General features: G+C 46.3%; 3 protein-coding genes across 6 annotated transcripts in view; all 3 read left to right on the top strand.

The window, feature by feature from the left end:
• LOC126531218 (CRISP/Allergen/PR-1-like) overlaps positions 1 to 1,426 on the top strand; it is a 35,865-nt gene extending 34,439 nt beyond the window's left edge. For all 4 annotated transcript variants that reach the window (XM_055071031.1, XM_055071032.1, XM_055071033.2 and 1 more), the window contains one exon: positions 1,274 to 1,426. The gene's annotated coding sequence lies outside the window, so the exon portion shown is untranslated. The remainder of the gene's footprint in view (positions 1 to 1,273) is intronic.
• Positions 1,427 to 2,410: 984 nt separating this feature from the next.
• On the top strand, positions 2,411 to 12,189 carry LOC126531219 (uncharacterized). Its single transcript, XM_050178656.3, has 5 exons — positions 2,411 to 3,316; positions 4,607 to 4,877; positions 6,764 to 7,177; positions 9,756 to 9,932; positions 11,900 to 12,189. Exons 1-5 carry the CDS (start codon positions 3,240 to 3,242, stop codon positions 12,077 to 12,079), a joined length of 1,119 nt encoding a protein of 372 aa, XP_050034613.1. The 5' UTR covers positions 2,411 to 3,239; the 3' UTR covers positions 12,080 to 12,189.
• A 10,637-nt stretch (positions 12,190 to 22,826) lies between these two features.
• Gpdh1 (Glycerol-3-phosphate dehydrogenase 1) overlaps positions 22,827 to 27,224 on the top strand; it is a 38,889-nt gene continuing 34,491 nt past the window's right edge. The window contains exons 1-3 of the mRNA XM_055071034.2: positions 22,827 to 23,063; positions 24,286 to 24,463; positions 26,507 to 26,647. Coding sequence (XP_054927009.1) covers positions 23,023 to 23,063; positions 24,286 to 24,463; positions 26,507 to 26,647 — 360 coding nt within the window. The 5' untranslated portion in view covers positions 22,827 to 23,022. The remainder of the gene's footprint in view (positions 23,064 to 24,285; positions 24,464 to 26,506; positions 26,648 to 27,224) is intronic.

The raw sequence follows: 27,224 nt of genomic DNA on the forward strand, positions 1-27,224 counted from the left end.
AAATAAATTTTATGACATTTTATTTGCGGTCAATGCTTCGTTATCTTGTGGTCTTAGTTCCGCACCTTAAAATTAAATGATGGGGTTTTACGTGCCAAAACCACGACCTGATCATGAGGCATGCCGTAGTGGGGGACTCCTGAGTAATTTGGGTCACCTGGTGTTCTTAACGTGCGCCTGAAACGACATGCAGCCGCCGTGGTCAGGATTCAATCCCGCGACCTCGTACTTAGCATTCCAACACCACAGCCACTAAGCAGCTATGGTGGGTAGTTCCGCATTTTAATGGCAGTCTTTGACATAAAGAAATTATGCATTCAGCTTCGGAATTTGTTACAAAGACAATCGAGGACAGCGTACGCACGACATTAGAAATAGCGTGCTGGCAATAACCTTTATATATCCATGCGTCTATGTGCTACACTGTGCAATCGCACGATTGGCATTTGGGGTGGCGCGTTCTCGTCGCTTCTCCTTGCGCTACGTTCACGCTACGCCTATCCAAGTTTGCTCTTTGTTGCTCCCGTAGCATGTAGTGTAAGTTTCACTCTCCTTCTCTCCGTACCTATGCATGTTGCCCTCACTCTTACATTAATGACGTGACGATCCGCGCCTCAACTTTCTTAATTTTGTCGTATACAAGGCAGTGAACTTGCGTCAATCGTGAACTTACTTCACTTGCACCAGAAGTAGCCAAAATACTCAAAGGCTGTCATTGTTCATATGAATTTTTTAGTCGAAACTTTTGTCCAGACTGCGAAGACGCCAACAGCGCCGTATATTTATATCGCGGAATCGCAGAAGCCTGCAGGTCAATCGCCTAATTTTGCGTAATTCAGACCTCAGTATCCAAGACCTATGAAATAACCGCATCATCACGGGATGACTGTATGGGCCAGACGCAGAGGTTGTGCACCTAGTTCAATGGCAGTGTGCACATTAAATGGATCCAGCAATAGCGAATTGCAAACGCCGAGCTCCAGTACAAAAATGAGCGGGAACAAGTTAGTAAATGCACTGGTCACAATAACCGGCTAAAACTAAAGTAGTGCCCCGGAAGCCTTCTCGGGTTTAAAGTCCAAAGAACGCCATTTGTCTGTTAAAATCTTATCTCTAAAAATAGGAGTCTTTATGTCAAAGTTAAGTATCTATACACAAACGACTAGGATCACTGCGGGTCAGGAAGTAGTAAGTGATGGCAATGGCTTGTTGCAATGCGTGAACAAGCACTTATGCGAGCCGATACTCACCATGCCCACCAAACTGTTTTCAGGTTCTGCATCGCCAAGAGTCCAGAAACTGATACGTCGACAGCACAGCATACGCATCACACAAAATCTGCATCGGGCATCATTAACGCGGATAATTTTACCTTTCCATAAACACACGGTCACGGAGTGCTTCGTTAATAAACAGATTATGTACATTGTGGGCACATCGGTCCTGCGGAAACTCACAAGGTGGAGTAGTAGTTCATGAAAAGAAAAAAAAATGACGCCCTACACCCGACTGAAGCACGAAGCTACAAAGAAAAACCGTACGTGTTTCTCAGAAAGAAAGCTTTGCAGTTCAAGGAAAATTCGTCTTAATCCGGACATCGAACCCGGGACCAACGCCTCCGGGGCGGTCGCTCTACCAGCGAGGAAGCTAGCAGATCGCAGCGCGACGCTGAATTAATCGACAACTCGAAGCACAGCGACACATGAACGTGGCAAATGAGTTCTGCCGAAGCCCGCAAGGTATAGGAAGGTTCATGCAAGAAAAAATTGTCATCCACCCCATTGTAGCACAAAGCAACAGATGAAATCCGTACGGGCTTCCCAGGAAGGGTTCTTCGCAGCTGAAGAAAAAGGCGTTGGCTCCGGGTTCGATCCCCGGACAAGGACGGTTTCATTGTTTTTTTCCTTTTTTAAAACTGCGAAGCTTTATTTCTGGGTTTCCCAGAAAGAAAGCTTCACACTTAGGGGAAAATAATAGGTTTTGTATGTGTTTCTTTGTAACCTTACAGCCGAGCGGATAACAATTTACCCTTCATGAGACACTTGTTGTAAATTGGGAATGATCTCGACAGGCTAACCGAACAATTATTTTCAAAGACAAACTATGCGCTGAAGTTGGCAATACATGTTCCCCTGAATAAATCACCAGTTCGATCCACCCAGAGCTCGAATTTTTTATGCCTAGCTTTGCGATTTCCCGCTATACTGAAGGAAATGTGATTCTCCTATGTTTATTTTGCACTTGTAATTTCTAGACAGGCAAATTAATTCAGGTTCCGTCCAAATATCAACTGAAGTTTCCTTAATGAGCGGTAAGCAACGATTATCACGGTACTGTTGCTTAGGATAGCTCTAACAAAAGAAAGAAAGAAAGAAAGCGCGCGCGTGTGTGTGTGTGTGTGTGTGTGTGTGTGTGTGCGTGTGTGTGCGAGAGAGGAATTTATTTAATCAAACAAACACTTCTACAGTAACACACAGCATACTTATTTATCTGATGCAGAACTCTGCTTGAACGCGAAGCAGCCAGCACGATCCGGTACCCGGTGTTTTTGTACACTGAACAATAGGCAAGCGGAGTAGGTTCGATTCAAAATTGTCTTAGAGAAGCGCGGTCATAAAATGACTGACGGAGGTAACCAACGCTCTGCTAAGATATAGTCGTTACTTCGCAATCAAATCGGCACTTGTGTGCCAACCATGTCGTGCAACGGTAGCATAAATGTTGCGTTTGCCCAATGGTGGTAACAGTGATGAATACCGTAGTGTCGCAAGCATGACATGACATGACATGACAAGAACTTTGCAAGGACCCGGGATGAGCTGACGACTTCACCCATGACGGTACTGGCAGGCCGAGACCTACCGCAACGTCATGGGCCTTCTGGACAGCCTGGAGTTGATGTTCTGGACTCTTGAGGGCGGATTTCCAGGAGTCCTTGGTTTGAAATGAAGAGTCCTCTAAGTTTATTACAGCGTAGACTTATATACATTTGCAAAGAGTATTATTACAAATTACACATATGCAATTACTTTTAGAAAGAACGACAACTCTATATTGAGAAAATCCACTTGGCAGCGTGGAGTTTAGCAAACGCCCTTTCAGGCTTCCTACACACATGTTTCACTTCGCGGTGTGTATAAAATCCTGCCATCCTGTACCGCTATCCTGAGCCACGTCGTGAGTCTCCACTCATGCCCCTGTACATCCCGCCATGATCATCAAAGCCGAAGAAGAAGAAGATGGGCAAAGAGAATGTGCGCCAGCGCTTAGCCCTCAGGATTTTTGGGACTAAAATTGAAGGCTGTGTGTGCAAGTGGTAAGCGCATTTCTTCCTCATTCTTTGAATTGCCTGTCCATCACCATTCACATCAGCTTTCGTGCAGCGGTGGCGATTTGTTTGGAGTTTTCGAGCGCCATGTAACGGTGCTAGGGAACCAGAAAAGCGCTCTCACGTATAGCACTTATTGCAACACGCTGCGTGCCTGTACAGCTACATTTCCTTGGACGCCGAATTTGAGGAGTACTTTCAAATACTTGAATTAGAATAGAAAAACACGAGAATAGTGTATTTCTTTTCCTTTATTTCAGTCTTGTTATTGCAGCTCCTCCCCCTACATCAATCAGGACAACTGTGTCGTAAAGAGTTATCGTGCAGCTTTGTAATGGTTGGATAGTGGAGGAACGAAACGTGTACTGCGTGGTGTCGTCGAGTCGGCCGAGGTAGGCCTATGGCGCTGTGGCGCAGGCGCTACTTAACGAGCGGACGAACGAACGTGGAGAACGTACACGCTAAGGAAAATTACAACCGCAAGGGTGGATGAGATGTCTAAACACGCTTTTCGCATGCACCCTTACTCTTACTGAATATTTTAAAAATAGGTGTACTCGTTAGCAGAAGCCCTTTAGCGCACCCTTTCAATAATTTCAGGATGCTAAAAGTGTGTTTTCTGTGAAATGTGAACCTTGCAGAATTGGAGGGTGCTCGGAAACTTCAACATTTCAAGCAAGTAAAAACCCATACGAGCGTTTTTTTTTCCCAGTGGTTCGCGTCATGTAGTTGTTTTTAACACGTCATATAGTAACAGCAGATTAGTGATGTTATCCTGCCACTTCATATATACGGCGTCCCTGGTGGTGAAATGCAGAAACAGAACTTTTTCTTGTAACGCGATAGCGTTAAGGAGCCCAGTCGCAGAAATTCCGGCGTCTCGCGTCCAGCCATAGTGTTGGACGACGCCTCGACAAAAATAATTTCGAACCAAATTCCGATCCACGCATACCAAACCACTTCGCTACCATCAAAGTTCCTCATACCTTGTCTTTCATTCTTTACAAAGTTATTCCTCGGAATTTTTAGAATGGCAGCTCACCGACAAATGGAATGGGAAAAAACACCACCGACAGCGGATGTCCTTTATGTTAGCTCTTCTCAGACTAAAATATTAAAAGCGCGAAACAATCACTCTGTCGTGATAAGCAAGCTCGATGATCAGCTTTAAGCAATCCATGGAACGGGGGCGCGCATCTGTTATTGTGGGCTGCGCAGGGCGCTAAGGGTTTTGCTCTAGTCCCGGCCTGTCTGTTTCTGCATTGGCGCTCAACGCAGGCGGGGTTTTCTCCTGCTCGCATGGATGTCGTCGCGGCCGCACGCCGCCTTGGCCGGCGCGCTGGACGACGCGATACGCAAGGGCAACTGGACGGAGGTGCCCCTCTACCGGCTGGAAGCCTCGCAGGGCGTGCTCACCGAGGACTCCCTGTCGACTTTCACCTGCATCGCGGTCACCGGCGGAGACGTCAGTTTCTCTTGGTCCCTCGACAAGCGGCCGGTCGACGAGGCGTTCACGAGCGAACCTCTCCGTGTCCCCATCCTTTTCATGGTGAGCGCGCCACACCCGGATGATCTTGCGCCGTCCGTGGCAACTATTACTGTAGCTAACCTACAGTTATGAACTAGGCCAAGGCAATGCATCAAGACATGAACATGAAGGTTTGTGGCTTTGGTTTTTTCCTTTGCGCATACATTTCCCGTGCGTCGAATAAGTTGATGGTCAGCATGGGTCGTCTTGCCTCCTTTCCTCCCTGTCTGTAACAGATGACTGTGCGCTAGAGTAATTGTGTACAGTAACTAAACAAACCACTCTTAACTGAGCGACACCTGCAATATTGAAGTTATTGTTTCTGGGTTTGTGTTCACTTTTAGCTTTTACTCTAGTTATTTCACGGTGTCTAAACGATTGCGTAATGTTTTGGGAGATGTTAGAAACGTCTCCTCAAATGCTTTCATGAATACAATTGACATAATTGCCCGTCGCAAGTCATTGCTCCACGTGAAGTCGTGAGCAAAGTGTTGTGGTCTTGCCAGGAAACATTTCTGACTGCTTCGGGAAACGTTTCTGAATGCTTCACGTGCAACTGCACTTTGCTTTCGTGGCAACAGAATAACGCTGAAAAAGAAAGAAAAATGAGATAAAATAAGGTAGGCCACACTAACGAAAGATCGCTCAATAAAAAGAATCCGATCATTTTAGGGAAACTAACGAAATATGAGACGGTGAACACAAGTTTACGAAACTGCTGTGCTGGAATGGTTATGTGAACTACCACTGTACCTGTGCAAAATAATATTTGTTTGCTTCAAGGCAAGACACAGGTAACATTTGTTTTTTTCGCGGTAATTTAGCGGACGTCAGTTGCTCGTGACTTTCCATGCGGAATACATACTTTCACGCATGAACCTACCTCTAAAACAGTTTCGCACAAGGTCCGCACCATGCATATACAAAGTGAACGCTGTTCAGAATCAGAGCAGTAATATTGAAAAATGGTGTAACTTCGTGGCAAGAAATCAAAACTTTCCTATGGCGAAGCAAAAAAAAACATGATATTACGAAATGATTAGCGCCTTCTAGCAAGAGCACTTCAAAGAGATAACTTGATCGCTATGGTCGCTCAATTAACTGACGAAAGATTGGAGAGGGCAGAAAACATGATTTTGTGCTAAGTGCAATGTATAAAAAACCTGGCTGTGGTATCTACCTGCGTCGCCAGTGCGCTTGTTCAGTCAAACTTGGAATGGCGTGTGCGTGGTATATATGGGCTTGCCCGAATTTCGTCCTTCTAGCTTCGAACAACCTTGTCATTAACGAAGTGAAGCTGGGTTTTTCTATAGCAACTTCATCGTACGGCAACGATTATTCTCGTTTAGCCCATAATTTCCACCCACTGGGTGGTTTTTGGTGCACTGCAATAAAAAATAATATTGCTTAGGATCTCAAAAATTATGCGCGGTGACTGTTACTTATAAAACATCATCTGGAGTTAACAAGACGTGCTTTCGAGGGGGTCGTGATTTGTTTATGGGTTCGAAATTACACGATGAGATCCTGAATGCAAAAAAAAAGAAATATTCCGAGTATAAGCGACGGCAAACAACATTACCCTGGTTCTGTCCAGCTACGTGGCACTTGCATATCTTTAAATCTTAGTTCAGGATAGCTGGGACACTCTGTGCGCACGTAAAATGCAAAAATCCAAAGTCAGCGCAAACAGCGTAAGAAATGTAAGAAGGTTGTACTCTAAACACAAGGTAGTATACATAGTAATAAGTTGTACAACTAGGAGACATCCGTCCCGATAACACGTAGTCCTTCGAATCTATTCGAATCCCGTCAGTTACGCCACCTGGCGGCAGCGGCGGGATTCGAACACACACCTCTGGAGACCGTCTAAACCTATTCCATCCTCTTTTCCGCCGTGCGACCAGGGCGTCGACTTGCACGTGAGCTTCGTCAGCCTGAACGGGTCCCTGCTTCCGGCCGGTCGGCGCGCCGACGTCACGTGCAGCGTCCAGCTTCTGCGTCGCGTTCCCGCCGCTTTCCACCTGTCGGCCAGCGTTCGGGTTGGCGTCGAGCGACTGCACAGCGGCTTCGGCGACCCCTGCCGGGCACCCAGCCAGTCCACGGCGCGCGTCGCTGCCAGGGCCTGTGTCGGTGAAGCCGTCGTGTGCAACTCTCGTCCCGCCGGGGACGGCGTGTGCGTGTGCGACCCGCACCGCGCGGTGCGCCACGACGAGCTGCGCGCTTGCGTGCTGCAGAAGAAGCTGGGAGAATCGTGCCTCGTCGACGAGCACTGCGACGCGCGCAACCAGCGCTGCTACCACAACCACTGCGTCTGTCAGGTGCGCTGACTCGACCCATCGTCCCGCAAGCTACTACTGCCCAGGGAGGAAGAAAAAAAGTTACAGAGGCTCCTCACGTGCATTAGATGTGATAGCAGTCTGACTTTTCAGAGCGATACTTTTCACTTGGTCATGTGCTCGAATTGGGCTGAGTCAATTTTGAGGGTGGGCCAAGTAAATGGGAGTGGGCCAGGTCGGTTTCAAACGTATAGGTCAACTCAATTTTCGAATTGGCCAATGTCTATCTTTTGCGTTTGAGCCACGCGTCGGACGGACACCGTGGCTGTTCATCGTGGAATTTCGCAATGCGAGCCCGGAAAGGTGACGTCATCACTTGGTCACGTGGGTTTTGGTACCATCGGATGTTAACACCGAACGCCAGATCTTCCGCTTCGTGGGGCATATGATGCTTTCGCATTAAAAACTAAGGGAACGCGACGTCGGGCAGCTAGAGACTCGCAAGCCAGCGTCCTCTGCCGCCAAACTTTCTCCCTTCCTTCGGTACTCGTCGGTGCATTAATTGGCTCTTGGGGGAAAGGGTCATGCACACTTGCACACGTTTTCTCAACCTTTCAAGGCAGCGTGTTACTCGTGCAAGCGCGTGTCACCATCGACCTGGGCCACTCTATCAGCCACTCTCCGCAGTACGCAAGAGACTAGAAGTTGCCGCTTGCCTGTCACGTGAGACGGGCTCTTTTTCGCATGAGCCTTATTGTATGTGTGCGATTATGTTTAGAAATTGCCTACTTTCTTTTCTCTCTGTGATACTTTCCCTTTCGCGTCATGTGACTTCCTTCGCGACGCTTCGCTGTAGGGAGGAGCATTCTATCCACTTGCTTAGTTAAAGGGACACTAAAGCGAAACAATAAATCAGTTTAGACTAATGAAGCATTGTTTGAGAACCCTGCAGGCAATCATTTCAAAAAATAGTTTGATTATTAGATGAGAAAATCAAGGTCGAAGTATCAGTATTTGAATTTCGCCCCGAAGCCCCAGCGCCGGTACGTCAGCGTGACGTCAGGGATTCCAAAGTATGTTTTCGCATTTGGGCCACGTTGGCTAAATAAAAGTTCCCGAAACTTGCCATGTTTAATATTTGGTTCCTTCAGAACACAATGTAGTCAATCTGTACTGCTATATATAATTACTAGGCCCTAGAAGATGCCATCAAAATCCAAGACGTCACAGCCCCCAGGTGCGGGAACTTAAGTAGGCGTCGCCACCCGTATTTCGTTCTTGCGCTTTTTCTGGCTTACCAAACATCTTATCGTTGTAAGAGTGGTGTTTTTGGTGTTGTAGAACGGTAATTTACTGATGCAGAAGAAATAATTTTTCACTTTAGTGTCCCTTTAACCAGGGTTCGCTGATAGAGATATCCTCCTACAGTGATGGGTTCAGAATTCGGCCCCGTTTCATCACGTCACTACCCACATGCCACCAGCGTCGTCTTCCGCGTCGCTTTCTTGCTCTCTGTCTGAACAGCGGTGCTGTGCGAACTCGCCGAAAACATACTGTGGTCTGGCATCGCGAAAGACAGCGGACACAAGAACGTAAAACTGGCGCCATGTGAACTGAACTAACAAATGAGTTTCATTTCTCCAGGACCGGCCGACAACAAGTATACGACAAAGCATACTAGTGTCGGTGTCTATTCTTGCCGGCTCTCGATCAACAGAGTCATTAGTTGGGCGGTCGTGACGTCCGTTTTACGTTCTTGTGTGCGTTGTCTTCCACTCTGTATGTGTCGAGCTAAATAGAAACGAACGGGTGCTGGGCAGTACTTTAAAGAGCGCTTCCTTTACTGGCGTTGGAGGGCTCGCCACTCACGATAGCGATCAGTGTAATACCGAGAAAATCGCTGAGCGTCGACGGCAGATTACAGAGTACGTTATTCAAGACGGACCCAATAATTGTTCTTTATTTATACGCTCTCAGCACGTCTCGCACCGCCACCGAAGTTAGACCTTCTCACAAATGAAAGACAGCGAGATAAAATTGCTAGGCTAGCTATCGTTTTTAGAGCACAGCTCTTGGCGCCCTTTCCTGCAAAGAGCGGCGGCGTAATCAAGCGAACGAACACAGCGAAAGATGAAAGCGAACGCGGAGCGCTGCGGTGGATGAAAAACGCGAGGAGGATAGCGGAGAGCAACTTGCAGCTTGCCGCACGAGGCACATTGTCCGCGCCAGGCAATATACCGCGAAATAAAAACGCATAGAGCTGCGCTCAAGTTTCGCATTAGAGAGTATCGTAATAGTCGGTGAATTTTTTTTTTTCTTTTAAAATTCTATCTTGAGGAAACTGAAAGAGCAACGTAGTAGAGAACACCCGCCATGGCGGCATACTAGCTTTGGTGATGCGCTACTAAGCCCCAGGGCGCTGGATTGAATCCCGGCCGCGGCGGCCACATTTGTATGGGGGTGAAATGCAAAAAACGCCAGTTAAAGAACTCCAGGCGCTCAAACTTAATCCGAAGTCCCTCACTATTGCATGCCACATAATGAAATCGTGGTTTTGGCATGCAAAACCAGATAAATGTTTTTAACGTAATAGAAAGCACAAGGAACATTCTCCTCGCAGGAGTCGTACGAGCAACGCGAGCACACATGCACCCAGAACGCCTCCCTGAACGGCGTCTGCGACGCCTTCCGGCTATGCCCAGAGGGAACCGCCTGCACGGATAACCTCTGCAAGTGCGCCAAGGGCTATTACAACTGGGGAGGCAAGTGCCAGAAGCGCCTGCTATCCGAGAGCCAGGTGTGTCAGTTGCTCCACAGTATTGCAATCATTCTTTTACTTGCTTCCACATGTATACACTCGAGGAAAAATTTCCACGCTTTGGGACTTGTCTTGTCCAGGTGTCACCTGTCTAGCTTGCGTATCTTTCTTTAACGTGCACTAAAGGAAGTACGATTGAGCTATAGATCGACATATTCTTTGCCCAGAAGTCTATAATCTTTTTCTGTGTACCTACTATCACTTTGTTGAGAAGAAAATTGCCGCCGAAAGTGCCGCTGCTGCTCCTCAATTTGAACCGCCCGCGCCAGAACGAACGAGTTGACGTAATCGCCACGTGACCTGCCGCTCTCCGTGAATCGGCCAATGCTGGCGTCACTTGAGAGGTACCACAGTCCACAACAGGTGGCGCCTCTCCCATTTTCTATTTTCGTCATTTTCTTACTTACAAAAGTTGTTCTCCCCGTATACGAGTGATGAATTTACAGAAGACTTGTTTCAATGCAGCTTGACTTAATACTTTCGTTTAGTGACCCCTTTAACCTGCGCACCCGGCAATTTCACGTCACGAACGGCATGTGTGAGTCAGCGAAACATAGTGTTCCTGAGAGCGAAGTAATAAGCGCAAAGCGTTAAATAAAGGAAGTTTACGCAAGATTAATGAAAAAAAAGATTATTCCCGACGGATATTGCAAAATTTTCTTATATATTTCACCGGTAAATTTTGGAATTCTGGTCAAAGTTATCCGGAACACCCTGAATACCACATTTCAGGCAAGCATGTGCTGCTATTGAAACTCTGCCGATGGAATTAAATTTTGTAGGCCACATCAGGCAATGTTGCTGTGTACAGAGACTTTCGCGCAGTTCTTGTAGTTGTACTTGAGGAGGTTACGGTGTCTGCTAAGCGAGCCAGAAACGTTACAGAATTAGCCGTCGGAGTCCACCTGAGTCCCCTGTCTTAATGTTTATTGCATTTGTCTGGACTTACTGACATAGTTGATGTGGGCCACCAGCTAGCAGTGGCCATAGTTCAGGGCGCACTTATTGCAGTGGAGCGGTCCAGCTCTCCCAGGTGTAGGGTGTTTGGATGAGCTGGGTGTTTGAGCGAATTAAAAATGAGAAGAGAGTCATCTGGGGCATTACCATTATGGACTGCGTTGGGGTAGTTAACATGCATAGCTCTGTTTTTATGTGTCTATTCTCAACGTGCTTGTAAGATAGCATCGTTTTCGTTGTGTATAGTGCAAGCCTTTGTACCTGGCCGATCGGCACAGCGTCCTCTCTATCGTGTGTCTGTGATGTGAATGGTAAGAGGAGTCAGTTGTTTTGGCTTACTCGAGCCAATTACGTTGCTTTGTTTTCGATGCTCGGATCTGACAATTGTGGAGCAATAGGTCTCAGGCCACTTCACGGGTTTGCTCGGTGTTGTGGGACCGCGAGCTAAGGCATGATCTCGCTCATTGTCCTCCCCGAGGACCTGGTACCATTCCAACAGAACCTGTAATGTAGAGTGTTAGTGCATATTAGTGTAGTGCGGACATGATCTGGGAGTTTATTCGCTGTAAATGCGCGTAATGCTTCCTGACTATTGCAAAGAATTTAGGTAGTACCAGTATGATGTGTGCGCAGTCATGTGGCTTCTGTAATCTGTAATGCCCTGAATCTCAGCTACTTCTATGGGGAACGGTATACTACTTCGTCAGTGCGGGTTGTGTGGTCTCTTGTTCCAACTACTGCTGCATAGAGCCAACTGCTGTCGCGGATATGTTACCAGTTGGCACTTACCACATGCCCATACTTTGCTTATGTTGCTTGTTGAATTTCACTATTCCACAGCTATAAAAAGCAGCCTTCCAAAATGCTGCGGTGATTTTTTACCAAGCTGTACGGGTACGTTATTCCTGAAAGTGGGTATTTTTGTGCAATGTGGGTCGAATAGACGCGAGTGGTTAATCAATGTGCGTCTCCTTGGCGGTTACACGCAGGGCAAAGCGGCTGTCGTGGGCATTCTGATGGTGTCCACTTTCATAGTGGTGTTGGCCCTCGTGATGCTGGCCCTGTACTTCTATCGTCATTCGTGCCGGCCCTCGCTCATGGTCGAACGCACGAACAGCTCGTGGGACTTTTTTCCCACCGCCACGACCATCAAGAAAGACTCGTACTGATGACAAACTCCCAGGACGACAGTGTTCATGATACAGAACTTCGTGTTTGATTTGTTACTTCCAGTGTGCCAAAGCATTCAAAGTAAAAAAGCATATACATATATGCATAATACGATGCGTTTGCTGGGAAGTATATATATATATATATATATATATATATATATATATATATAACGTCTTCATTAAATTCATAATTTTTAGACCGCAGCTCCTAGGCGCCCGTTCCTGTGTTGAGCGCCGGCGTCATACCCCGGCGGCGTAACCAAGCGAACGAGCACAGCAAAAGATGAAAGCGAACGCGGAGCGCAGCGAGAAAGAAGAGTGCGCGAGGAGGAAAGTGGAGGAGAACGCTACAGTGAAAGCATGATGTGGAGAAGGAGCGGAGGGGAGACGGCCTGCGCATGCGCTGAGTTAGCGGTAGCCACGGTAGCCGCAGCCGCGTGAGCGATCTCATCTGAGTTTCCTGAAGGTGGGTGGCTATAACAACATTTTACAGGTCAAAGGGATGAGAAAAATGTGGACACACATTGAACAAAAAACGTTACAGAACGCATACGCGAGCTGCAACTAGATTTTACTGGGAGCAACTTTCTAGCGGTATATATTCCCAAATGCTAACAAAGATTACTTGAAGTTGGCTTTTTTTTAATGACCGAGCAAGTGCGATAGGACAATATCATGCACTTAGACACTTAGACTGTTTGGTTATTTTGGTTGGTAACAACTTTATTTATAGTCTTGCAGAGCTTTCGCCGACGGGGCCTTAGGTCTCCCACAATTAGGTATATTTTAAAGAAATGTGGCAGTGACCACCGAAAGTGATTGTCAAGGACAGCGATAGCTTTCTTGTCTAACTTGCCGCATATATCTACATGCCACCAGTGAATCACGAAACCTTCTGGGCACATCAGCACACACACGAAATGGCAAGCTCGCTGATAGCCACAACACCAAATGATATCAGGACACAGTATACACTGGCTTCTGGCACATTGTAACACATACGCCGTGCTGACGTTCTCTGTTTAGGCACACACTCGGTGACCCAAGTTGCCTGCTAGGCCAGAAAGCAGCCAGAGTAAGCAAGCTGTCATTTTGGGCGCATGCCAAGTGGCCCATTTTGTTCGCTCGTTCAATACAGCAGCCAGCCCTTACCTAGTGACCCAAGTTGACCCTCCTCCCACTTTTAAAATCAATGAATGAACGTAAAACTTTGTTTTCACAAAGGAGGTATCCCGGAGAAGGCGGAGCCCTCAGTCCAGGGCCCCTGTGGCCTTTGCCGTCTTGCTACCTCTGTCGATCAGCTTGAGCTGTTCTTCAGGCTTCGAGCAGGACAGCGCAACCTCCCACTGCTCTGGTGTTGGTGTTTTGTGTATTGGCGCTACCTTTGGTTCTTGGCAGGCCCACTTTTAAAAGGAAGCTTTATATGCCTCTTCCATCGACTTCACCTCTGCTGGCTGCTCTCTTGCCGAATAGCTCTTGCTGATTGAGTGGGTCAAACTAAAGGTAATGTCGCGATGACGCCGTCTTCGTCGTACCGTTGCCATCCCTGCTGGCTACAGTCTTGCACAATTGACCGGTACCGAACGTAGTGCAAATAAACACCGGATGTAGCTCGGGGCCTCACACATCCAAATACATGGAAAAGTAGAAATCGCTTTTTCTCCACAACTTCTAATTCATACTTGCGCATTATTTGTGCAAATCCTTGCAATAGGAGGACAAGCGCATTAGAAGCTTCAGCGCCGGCTGTCTCATTTGTATTTTCTCACTTCAACGTTGTCTTAAATTTACACATTAAACACTATACACATACACAATATATTTAAATATATGCAGAGGATGGAAGTTTATTATATTTTTGAAAGAGAAAGCGGTCGCCAATGAACAATTATATCGAAAGGTATGGATAGTCTATGCCTGGAGAATCAATATGTTGCTGCATGTTCACCTCGCTTTAAAGTGCTTTGCGTGCTTTTGGTCCCGAAAGTAACCTGTAGACTTCAGTGACCCCTTCGGCAGAGTCTTTTACCAACGCCGTGTGAAAGGAACGTGGACGATATGTGTCTTAGTATTGCTTTTCTTTTCACTAAGCAATGCTAACGACTCATAAAAAAAGACACTTCCAATAATTTATAATATTTATTAGGGACGGAAACATCGTAACTTGCACGCAAAGGTCATAAATATATACAGAGTGTTCCAATTAACTATCATACATCAAGATTAAAAAAAAAGAGCAATGCGTTACTCGGAGAAAACCTAGTGAATATTGTTCCAGTACAGTGGAGTAGCTGCAAGTAATCTTTTTTTCGATGCTAATATTTAGTTAAGTAACTGTAAATAATTATCTAACTCGAGACGTACGATCCTAATTATCAAATTGTCAATGCAGCTGACCTTCAGAAATGCACTTCGGTGGAATAAAACGACTCGGAGTCCAAACCAAAGCTGACCAGTGAACAGCTGGCGTCATTTTCGGGCGATTATCACCGCTCAGCACTGTCGGACGGCAAAGCCGGAGATATGATTTAATTCTTGACTTGCTGAGAGTCATTTGAGTACAAAATGTTGATGCTAGTGCGGCGTAATCGTGAGCGGCATGCTTTTTTCTCGAACGCGGCACAGGGTGACAGCCACGCCACTTTTCGCTACAACAAACGCACATTAGTTCGCAAAAAGGTCCGTCAAAAATCACATCGCCAGAGCGGGAAAATTTAAACTGATCCTGAAAGTGCAGTGCCTGTACTAACTGCTGGATGAAGTAGATAAGAAATGGCTGCAACATGTCGAAATCGGCGATCTAAAGCGTCGATCACCGGCGACCGATTTGAATAGGCATGCATGGCAACGAAAGAGTTAAACCGATTCCCACAGCGCGTGGGATCCGCAGGTATTTTTGTGCCAGACCGACCGACGTCCATCGAAAGTTGGCGATGTTGCTAAAGAGAACTATCGCTTTAAACTAAGGTGTCAATTATAATGCCCCTGCATAACAGCTTTGTTTTGAGCCCTGTGAGACGTCGTTCCTGCGGCAATAAGTAACAGTTGAATGTTGTCGTTGGGGCATTCATACTCGGTTGTTCTGCGATTAGAGCACTAAGTCAGAAGCACAAATAAGTGCGTGATCGATGCACACGAGTGCTTTTATATCCCGTGTTTTATTTATTTATTATTTTGTTGTCTTGTATTATAGTTATGAAATCTACAGGGTGTTTCACGTAACTTGAACCAAGGATGTAAAAAAAAGAAGTGGTTAGCCGCAGCTGAATGAAACCAACGGCATATGATTTACCGTCATGTGGCGATCCTTAGAGTTTTTTTTTTTTTATTCCACCTAATTACTTAAATAACTAAGATTGTCATTAATTATGCAAAATCGTTAATATTCAATTATGGCAAAGTGCGTTTTGTTGCGTTGTGAAGGGGATTCAGAAACGACCGATCCAATTTTTTGTGGCAACGTACATGCTGCGTGGTGATTGTTTTTTTTCGGTGTTTAAAGAAAGCCCACGAAATATGAAATAAAACCCCGTGAGTGCGCTCATGCGATATAGAGAGGAGAGAGAGAGAACCCTTTAATGAAAGGCAGAGATTTTTGCCGGCGTACAGACATCGCTGACATGCTACTCTGCGTGGGGAAGGGAATTGGGGAGAGAAAGAAAGAATGAGAGAGGAGCAAAAAAAGAAGAGAAGTTAAGAAAAGCGGGCACTGAGTTTTCTGACTCATGGGCAACGGCGTACTATGGTAAAGTCCTTCAGGGTATGCACCATCCTACAATGAGGTGACAGAATTCGCAGCGTGAAAGGTACATGAGGGTGACAGAGTAGAACTACAGCTTGTCGAGTTGACCAATGTTTTCTAAGTATGTGAATAAAAAGTTCATCGCACGCCTCTGTTGTGTGAGGCAGGCTAAAGGGCCTAACACACAGTCAACTGACAAAGGTCTCTGTGCAAGCGAATGCATGCAATGTTCATATAGAACGCACGCTCGTCGGCATACGCTTGACACTCAAACAGGATATGCTCCACGGTCTCAACTGAGACACAGTTGTTGCAGTGTGGACTTCTCACTTGGCCGAAGCGGTACCGTAAGCCGTTTCCATAGGCGGAGTTCAGGCGAAGACGATGATATAGAGTTGCCAAATGGCGAGGAATGTTGGATGGCTGAGATTTGGGTCGATTGAGTAAAAGAAAGGGTAATGTTGGGTCGGCAAGCTCCACAGCCGGTCCTTTTCTTCAGAAGCAAATCTTTTAGCTAGTTGGGAAGCATCATATCTAGTGAAATAAAATCCGCTTATAGTTTTGGTGTTGAAGGCCTAGCTTTACGTGCCGCTTCATCTGCTTTTTCGTTGGCATGTAGCAGGTATCCACTGAAATTTGATACAGTGGCCTGATTCAATGGCCAAGTGATGCAAGTACGCAATGTCGAAAGAAACAGGCTGATGATTGTTTTTTTAACAGACTGCACAATGTTTGTAGTGCTCCTTTAGAGTCGGTGAAAATCGCCCATTGATCAGGCGCTGTTACGAATGTCAGTCAAGGGTACCGACCTTCAAAAATTTCTCAGCCAGACGCAGCTGCGAGGTTGGCGAGAAAGCGACCATGGAACCCTTCCCCACCTGCCGTGGGGACTCGTTTTGTAGGGACGACGATGTGCCGCGTCAACAGCCCCTCGGTGCCGCTAAGACTAAACGCGGTCGGCGGACCAGGTATTGTTCATGGATTCGCCGTTGCCGCTGTTTGAAGCAGGGAATCCCCTGGAAGATATTTTGCGCTGCAGTCTCACGCAGCTTAGAAGACGCAAGACAATAGATAACCATGGCGGCCACTCTGCGGGGGTCAGCTCGAGGATTAAGTTGCGCCTCCTTAGGGCAAGACCCAGTTCTGCGAAGACCGTCTCGCCTCGGTGGGGGCAGTGAAACCTGTGCGGAAGTGAGTGTGTAACCCTCCTCTTTAAAGGCGGGTCGGCAAAGATGACGTTGGACGCTCCGAATTGGCGGTGAACTGCCGTTTTTCCCTCACCTAGGGATCTAGGGAGGACAGAGTGTTTATAAGCAGCTGTTGTGCGGCTGCTGTGTGTGCTTTTCTCTCGCAGTCGTGCTAGACTGATGTACTGCAACGTCCTTATGTATATACTGTAAATAAACCCATATTCCTCGTTCTCGATGAGAAGAAGTCTCTCACTTCAACAACGTCCTCATCGTGGATGAGTTGGACGACGGCGTGGGCCAGCTACCATCTAATTCATGCCCGACTCCAATCCTTACAGCGCTCGGCGCAATATATAGAGGACAGCTTCTTTGATGCCGTGAAGCTCTGCTGTCGTTGAAGATGTTCTCCGCTGCAGCCGATAAGACAGCATTTGTCTTGTTGAGAGCACATAAAAACCACAGGAGGAAGTCTCCCGAGTGGTTGAGGCATCAGTGTAGATTGTGGGTGTGCTGAGTATATTTCTCGGCTAAGTAGAGGGGAGTGGTCTGCAACAGCGCGGCCTGTGGCATGCGACTCTTTGTCCCATTTACACCGGGTACAAACTGGTTTATATCTAGAGGCGAAAGTGTCCAGTAAGGAAAAGTCGGAGGCAGTAATTTCTCTGGCTGAATTTTCGGAGGAAGGTGCAAGATCTGCACAGCTTGGCCAAAGCCAGACTCACTGTGGGTTATGTGGACGCGGTACATGAAGTGCTTCTTCCCTTGGAGCACATGCCGAAGATGGGTACTCGCTGTTTCTTGGGAAGCGATGACATCTAGCGGTAGACATCCTGCTTCCGCTACTGTTTCCGAGGCTGAAGAGCCTTTCGGGAGGCCCAGGCAAATCCGCAGGCAGTTGTTCCGCGCGGCTTCCAGAGTCCTCTTGTAGGCTGGTGATAATCCCTGAAGCACCGGTAGGTAATAGCGCAATGTGCCTTCAATATATGCTTTTTGAATCGTATTGCAGCGCTCTCAGCCGCGCTTCGTGCAAAAGAACCGTGCGCGTGGACCGTGGCGAAGTGAGCGGCCACAGCTCCAGGCATCGGCTTCACAGCCCGTCGGCATCTCTGGCGGTGGCACACAGAAAAGACAAGTCGCCGTCTTTGATAAGCGATACGCTCGACGCATTGTTGAGAGCCCTGCAATACGACAGCGCACCAGGGGGGGGCCGGGGGGGCCCGCCCCCCCCCCCCCCCCCCGAAATTATGTGACCCCTATCCGCCCACGCCACCACTCCTCACACACATTCATAAAGCGCCGACAAATCAATCTACTTGGCGGTCAACATTCTGCTGCCTTTTAAAGCGAAAGCAGTGTATGACTAACTTCCGTAGTTTTTTTCAGCGTCCGTTAACAGAAAAAATCATAATGTGGGCTGATCCTGGTGTTCGTGCGAAAGGGCTCTAAGATCAATGGCACATACGCCTGTGGACCCGGGAACCTATAACGCGCGCTTCGGAATGGGCCCACGTATGGGTAGTGCTTAACGCCTGCTTCACCTCCGCCGAGGGTCGGCCCGATGTTGCACTATCTTCGGGAGCGGCCCACGTATGGCGGGGTGCTTAACGCCTGCTTCACCTCCGCCGCGGGTGGGCCCGGTATTGCAATATATTCGGGAGCGGCCTATGTATGGGGAGTTCTTAATGCCTGCTTCACCTCCGCCGGGGGCCGGCCTGGTGTTGCACTATCTTCGGGAGCGGCCCACATATGGGGGGTGCTTAACGCCTGCTTCACCTCCGCCGCGGGTGGGCCCGGTATTGCAATTTCTTCAGGCCGACCCGCAACGGAGGTGAAACACTTTGCTTTTCGTTTGAGAGCTTTGACTTACGTCAGCTTTCGGTGCCAATCCGTCTTCACAGAGCCGAATGGTTGTCAAGTTTTTCACTCCTCCTGGATGGCGGTAGTTATGGGCATCTCCTGGTGTGGAGGCCAGTTTTCTCATCGATTCGGTGCCCGCGCGATTAACTGAAGATGAATTCAGCTGTCACCATCTATTGCAGCAGGCAGGGCGTAGTTTATTGTTTTAATTATAATATTTTATTTTATTTACAATGCCCAACACAATATTATGTTACCATCTATTCAACGATCACGCGCATCGCTGTTGCTTCGTTAGTCCAATCTTCTTTGTTTAGACTGCTTCAGGGGCCAGGAAACAAACCCGGTTCATAGTGAGCTGGTGTGTATGCCCTCGGAACGAGTTGCGGCCGGAGAAAACGCCAGTTGCGTTTAACATTTCCTTTTGCTTCATTATTTCCTCGAGTAAAGGCTCTCCGCGACGCTGGCAGATCCTCGGAAACATATATCCGCGATACGGGTTAGATAAGGTGGAAAATAGTATATTGCGAAACAGCGTCCATCACCAGACCCTGGAATAACCGTTCAACCCATAAGCAATATGACTGTCCCCCCTTACCTCCTCTTATTTTCCTTAATTGTACAGCACTTTTCGTGCAAAATTGGCAACTGCAAACAAGAGTCACAAGGAGATGAGAAATTAAGCGATCTAATAAGGGAGAAAGCCAAGGTAACAGCCAAACAGGGAGGAAAAGCGAAAATTGTTTGTGAAAATATTTAGGGATCAACATCTTTTTATTTAAAAAGGAAGTAAAGAAAACGCTGCCGGAAGTGGAGAATAATTCCGTGTGTTTTGAATGACTCTTCTAAAGTTATCATTCGAGCCGCCTGACGTAGCCACTTCCCTGCTGTGCTAATGGGGGCGTTTTTCTAACCTTCCATGATGGGCGCAGTACGTCAAGAACCGGAGCGTCCTGCGCTCTACGCGGTTGTACGGGATTGATTACCAGGCATCGTTACGCAACTTCCCAAATAACAACACGAGTCGGTTTTGGCATTTGGTAGAGCAGTAAAGGAGGGATACAAAAGAATTGTGGTTGTTCCGCAAATATATATTTCGCTATAATTCTTCCCGAGATCATTCACAGAACGGTACTAGAAATCTTTATTTTGCACTTTTTCTGGTTAACTTGTTTTTGACAAGGTTCTTCCTGCGCATCTTTCATGCACGAGTCCATTTGATGTGGCACTCTATTTCTATTCTATTTTGCGGGTTCGTACGTCTTTATGGCAAATGGTGGGCATTATTCACATTTGTACTAGTAAAAGTACCCTCTCCCTCATTTGCATAGAAAAGTTACCTTGGGTTGCCCCCCCCCCGAAAAAGAATCCTGCGTACGTGCCTGCTTCTGGTGTAATGTAGAGGCCCATTGACGTTAATATTTATTATGCATTTCTACGCACTTTCTTTCGGGGAACAAAGCTTTTACTATAATTCGGCAGAAGCCATGCGCAATGACCATTCAAACCGCAGGCAGATGTAAAGACCAGATTGTCGGAGGCAGCGGAAGAAACGGCAATCGCATTGGCTGTAATCAACAGTCGGCAACAATACAGAACAATAATCAGCGACTCGAAGACGGCTATTAGGAACTTCACAAAGGTCTGGGTCTCCACCGAGGTGGCCAAAATCCTGAACCGCAGAGCAGAAGACTTTAAAAACGGCAAAATTACACCCAAGTACCTCAAATGGATCCCGGCACATATGGGAGAAGTAACCATGAATGCCCCTCCCAACCTCAACGAGAAGGCCCACCGAGCCGCGCGCAAACTAACCCACCGCGGCACGGACAGTGACGGCCCAACACCCCGCAACCCCCGGGGAAGGGGGAAGGACTGCGGCGGAGGAGATGGAGAAGACTGAGGAGGCGACGACGACGAAGAAGCGATAAAAGGCGACAGGGACAGAATAAATGATATAATCACGGAAAACAGCATCTCAAATTCACTAGTTATTACTTATGATGACCTATACCCAAATAATGCAAAGCAGCTTCCCTCGCATATTCTTAACGGCTTACTCCAGGATCACTTGAATCAACTCCACACTAACGTAATTATAGCAACGGATGCTTCGCAGAGTGAAGAAAAGGCAGGAGTTGGAATCTTCTCATCATCATTGGACTGGTCTTTTTCTATTCGGCTTCCCGACTTCACTCCAATACACCTAGCGGAATTCCTAGCTGTTGTCCTAGCTTTACGAAAGCTACAATCTTCCAGGTCAACGGCGGTAATAATCACAGATTCTTTGTCGCTGTGCACCTCACTTACTGCTCCCGGCGAGACACAGATATTGAAAACTTTGTACTCACTGGCTCCAAGTCATTTGAGAAGTTTACGATTAATATGGGTACCTGGCCACAAAGGCATATTTATGAATGAGGTGGCAGACAGCTTGGCCAAGGCTTCTACCAGCGGCCCAGTGCTTCCCCTTCTTCCAACGATGGGCTTTATCACGTCCGCCAGGTTCAGAAGATACATCCTTTTAACATCTCAATCGAACCTCAAATCATCATTGGAACTACGCCACTTACAATTCCCTTGGAGCAGGAAGTTTTGCAAAACAAGACAAACGGAAGTTACATTAACGAGACTACGTTGTCGAGTCCCATCTCTAAATTTTTACATGCACCGATCTGGTCTGGCAATATCCCCATTGTGTCATTTTTGCAATGCATTAGAGACGATTGAGCACTACCTACTGGAATGCCGGCGTTTCTCCTCCATGAGGAAAATGACATTAGAAATTACAGTGCGACAGCTTGGTCTGCCATTGAACACTCCGGTACTGCTGTCTTTCGGAGCGTCTGTGCTTGGGCACTCACGCAGGAATGTATGCTTCGCCTTAGAAAAATTTATTATTGAATCGAACCGATTTCATTGATGACCATATTATTCTATTCATTCCCTCCTCTATTGCCTCATTGATATATTAAATATAATTATTTTTTTTCCTCTACGTAGCATGACAATCTACTGAACCGTTTCGATTTTCCCTCGCCTAAATTCATGTAACAAAATTTTAGATTTTTACCTCCTTTTCTGAACACACAAGCAAAGTCTGCCCGACTCTTGGCCAATCCCCGCGAGTGGGTAAGCGCCAAACTCCAGGACATCATCATCATCATCATCAGACTGGTCACGTACCACGACATACTGACACACTACACGAAACAAAGAGAAGCATACCCACAACCCCACAAACAACTCGACAGGCATCAAGAAACAGATTGGAGAAGGTTGCAAACCAGAACATTCCGAAACCCAGTACACTTAAACAGAATAAATTCATCACACTACCCAGACGCGAGCTGCAAGCTCTGCAAACACGAACACGCAGACATGGCACACATCTTATGGAAGTGCACACAGATAAGATCAGTATATGTAGAGGACAAGATAGAACCGGACCCTGTCGAGGAGCGATGACTAAGCGCTCTGACTAGCTCGGAACTTCACGACCAATTATGGGCTATCCAGCGGGCCCGGGCAGCGGTGGAAAGGCTATGCCTCACTGCACACAATGCCCGGGTGGCCTGAGCCCGGGCTGGCAACCTCGCAGGTCCTTTTCCCATTAAAGTTTTTTCCGTCCGTCTGTACACTGGTTGTTGTTGCTGTTTGAAACACCCGCGCCTGGGACATGGAGGTATGCATGGAGGTCTTCGGCTCTTTCTCTTTCTCTTTCTCGACTCCAAGTGTGCGGCGCCGTTGCGAAAGTCGCTTCCCTCTCCACATTAACCCATTTAGCGACGCCCTGGCAGCTATGTATATTGAATTAGTATTCATTAAAAAAACATTGCGATGTCGAATACGCTTTTTTTTATTGGCTCATGCGTAGTTTAGATATAGGTTTGGTTTTGTGCACTACCGCATCTGACGTTAGAGCGCGTCAGCGAGACATCACTGTTGCCAGAGGTGCGATAGGAGAAGTGGTGAAGCAGTAGAGGACGCTGAGCGAGCAACGGGGGTCGCGCGTTGTCGTCTCGGCTAGGGGGAGTTCGTAGTAGAGTGTTTTGCTGTGCTGTTTTGCGCGCGCGGCTAGCGATTCCACAAATTGGTTCTTTGGGCAGCACTCCTTCTAAACTGGAAAGCTACACCTCAACATCCCGAAGATGACCACGCATAAAGTTTCCATCATCGGCTCTGGAAATTGGTAACAATTCCCTGGTTTACTATTTATAGTTTTGACGGTCACAAAGCTTGTGTTCTATGAATCGCCCTTGGAGCTAACATTGTTCGCCCATTTCCGTTTGTTATGTCTGTACGCGACTGCGCCGGCGTTAGCTTTCTTTTAGCGGTGGTCCGACGCAGTATCCTGTGTCTGCATCAGCTGCCCTGAACGGCGTGTTTTCGCCGCGGGTAATTTGACCTTGCGCTGGGATGCGCTTGGTTCACCCTCGTGCGCTGTGCGAGAGTCTCTCTTACAACATGTCCCGGCGCGACAAGGGCACAGGTGTCGTGTTTTAACCGAAATCAGTTATGTTCTGTTACCTCGCCTTGTTTTCGGTTAGCACTTGCAATGTCTTGTTCATCCCTTGCGCGCCTCACTCGCACCTACCTTAGTTTTGTATCGTTAGCGGTGCCTTTTACAAGGACGTTCTGTGACACGTGAGGCTGCGCGATATTTTTTTTCCTGTTTCCCGCTTACGGACGTACTGCATTGTATGTAAGGTCGTCTTCCTTCGGAGCCTGCTTATCTTGGAAACCTTGGTTTCAAGTTTATCAGGGCGCATAGGCCCAGACCTTGGCCCTCTCCAAATGCGCACACGGGATCGCGGCAGCAAAGCGTATGCACAGCTCCGTCACCCCAAAAGCTACATCAGATATCGCACTTAACTAACCTGTTTCGAGGTCGGTGGGTCATTTCCTCTGAAGGGTATCGACTTTTTACGAGAACATTGATCCTTACCCTCCGTACAGACTTCTCCGTCAACGGGCTTGTTTCCCGTTGGCGCCTGCTCGAGTTCTTTCATTCTTTTCATTCTTTTTTTTTTCTTTAACGTTGCAAACTTGTTACAATTGTATTACTTCACATTTTGTATCGTGAGCGTGTTACTGTTGCCTTAATTTTTTTCCAGTAGTCTTTAATATTATGGCGTGTCTCACCATGTTTCACTGTAGTGTAAATCAATATAGATTGTATCGTATATGTACCTTGCAGCTTGTGTTCACACACACTGTGTGACTACAGATAAAGCTTTTTGCGGAAATTTGTGATGACCCATCTTGCCTCCCAAGCTATGCACTTCTGCTTTACCGTGCTACTTATCCGTCCAGGAAAAATTACTGCTATGTATGTAAGATACTAATTACACTGCAGCCTAATTTTTATTACCACCACTAGTACTAATAAAAGTTACTGTACCTCATTCTAGGGGTTCTGCAATAGCTCGCATAATTGGACTCAACGTGCAGAAGTTCGACTTCTTTGACAACAATGTTAGAATGTATGTTTACGAGGAGATTGTTGATGGGAAGAAGCTCACAGAGATTATCAACACACAGCACGAGAACGTCAAGTACCTTCCAGGCTACAAGATCCCCGAGAATGTTGTAAGTGTAAGCTTTTAATTAATGTGCAGTGAAGGCTTTTTCAAAAGGTGCCTAATAATAATAATAATAGCAGTAGTATATGCATGTTTGTTTGTTATATAATCCAGGTGTAACATCCCGGTAGGTTAGGTATATGGAAGGTATAAACATTGAAAATAAGCCATGTTTGTGTGTAGTGTTCACATTAAACCATTTGGATTTCAGATGCCAAGATAATGAAAGCATACATATGCCAATTGTAAAAATGTTTGCCATGTGCTATCTTGGTTAGGCCAGGACTAGAAAGGTGTCCTAGAGGAAGGTCAAGTGCCTGGCATCTATAAGTAGGATTCTGCATATTTGGTTTAATCTCATACAATCTGAAGACCACTTGCTAATAAAAAAAATTACGATTCTGTTATACCTGAAAAAAAACTCGGAATTTCTGGACCCTCACTTGGGATCATGATACTGTGCCATTAGCACATTTGGCAAAAAAGGTGTGAGAAGCGGAAGGCATTCATAATGACAACAAAGTCCATGCGCAACCTGCATATTGAGTTGAGTTTCAAAAAAAGAAATAACAAACTGCTTTTAGTAACGAAAGAAACTAGAAGTTGTGTACTCATTTGCATGATGTGTACCATCTCCTTCCCATGCATCTGCAGGCAATGCTACTTTGATAGCATCGTTCATCTAACAACACTTCTGCAAACGTTCACTGCATGTTTGATTTTGTAGACGAGAAGGGCTTTGAAGTCATTAGCATTTCTCAAGATTACTATGCTGCTCTTGCAGAAAAATGGAACCATGCCGTGCAGTGAAACATTCCTAACAACTTGCACTAGGCATAGTTATTCTGGTATAACATTTAGACTGTGAACCCAAGGATGAAGGCAAGCTGCTAGAAATCTTTGACACTAACCAATGGTTGTTTTCTGCCCTTCTACCGCTTGGGGCATGGCGCCATCATACTGGCAAGAGAGTTCTGAAAATATCAGGTGTATGCTATTGACAAAGTTTGTTCACAGCCTTGTTTTCTGGGAAATGCATGCTCAGACTTGTCCATTCTTTCATATACTGCACTGGGTCTACCGTTTTTTTTCTGTATCCATTGCAAAAAAACTTTAAGGGTGTATCATTGTTTTGGTCTGTAAACCAAATGGTGTGTGCCTCAATTACTGCTTACAGCACTGTTAGATATGCATTTTACAGTAAATTGCAATGGAGATAATCACTAATGCTGTTGTAAATGCTAACTGAAAATAAACGTTCCTGTGGCTATATTGCCACCCCCCGCTCCCGATTTTTTGCCCTCCAGTTAGGGTAGTCTTGTGGATATGGGCAAAGCTAAATGTGAATAACACTAAAACACAGGATAACTTAATTTTATTGCACTGTAGAAGAAAGCTCTGGTAAACTGATTTCCGCATAAAATATAGCCTCCAAAAACACGGAACCCTATTTGTGAGCGATGAAAGATAATTTCATCTGAATGCTTTTTCTCTTTATTACTGGAGTTAACAAATTAGTGGGATTACTCGGCCTTTTCACTGTAACCACTTGTAACAAAAGAACCCCTACAGCCTTCATTATTAGCCAATTCTACTTGTTGCAGCAGTGGATCATTAACAAATGTATGCACTGTCGAATGAGCATACCCATTGCATGTGCATTTCTACAAGGTGATGTAGTAAAATTAGCCTTGCAGAAAGCTGTCGCCGTATGAATGTGTGGCAGATGTATAGTAACACATGGTTTGGCAAACGGGTAGATATCAATTCATACGGTTGAAGGCAAGGTAGTGTGCCTGGATTACTTCCAAGCATCGCCATTAGAGTAGAGGTTTTGATTATTCATCAGATGTTGCTGTATTGCCTTCACAGTGCTATCATGCACTATTGATCACCAGTCTTCTTTGTTCGTGTTAATAGTGCAAGCAACTGCATGATCCTTAAAGTGTATATGCGATTTAATTTGTTGCTCTGAGGTTTTGTGTGAGAGCAATGCTATGCTGTTGAAAAAAAAATAAATGTGGAGTCTAATCCATTGCCCACTCTGCAGGTTGCTGTTCCTGACATAGTAGCAGCTTGTGATGGCTCAGACATTCTGGTCTTTGTCCTGCCACACAAGTTCATTGTTCCAACGTGTAAGCCTTTGATTGGAAAGATCAAGGCTGGCGCAGTTGGGTTGTCATTGATCAAGGTGAGCCATCTCCTTTCTCTTACTTATTTTATCACTTAATGTAACCTTCATGAAATTACAGGCTGGGAAGTCCAAAATTAATGGGGTACTCTAAAGCTCAATAATGCAAAAAGAATGAATTTTGAAGGACACTAAACAGAAAAATTTATTTAGGCTGATATAGTAAATTGCCTTTCTGCAATACCAAAAAAAATTCAGGCAGAACCCATCTCACGATGACTGTCGACGTTCTTGCAATTAGCATTGAAGCAATATAGCAACACTCCATATTGCCACCACCGAAATGCGTCATGTATAAGGGGTATATGCAGCCTGACATAGTATTATTCTTCCTCTGTGAGCTTCCGCTGCTGCATGTAGCAGTGTCCGGTTCAGCCAATGTACACTTACTACAACTGAGCAGAATCTTGTGGATTACTTGTGAGACATGGCAGATGAATGTGATGGCGTTTACTGTTAATCGCATTAACGTCGACAGTAATCTTCCTTTTCAAGCTCCCACTGTTGCTTGCAGACCGAAGCAGCAGTGACCTCAATTGACATCAAAGAGGTTCAGTGAACAGTGACGCAAACCCAG

Source organism: Dermacentor andersoni, chromosome 5, assembly GCF_023375885.2.
Source record: "Dermacentor andersoni chromosome 5, qqDerAnde1_hic_scaffold, whole genome shotgun sequence".
Taxonomy (NCBI): domain Eukaryota; kingdom Metazoa; phylum Arthropoda; class Arachnida; order Ixodida; family Ixodidae; genus Dermacentor; species Dermacentor andersoni.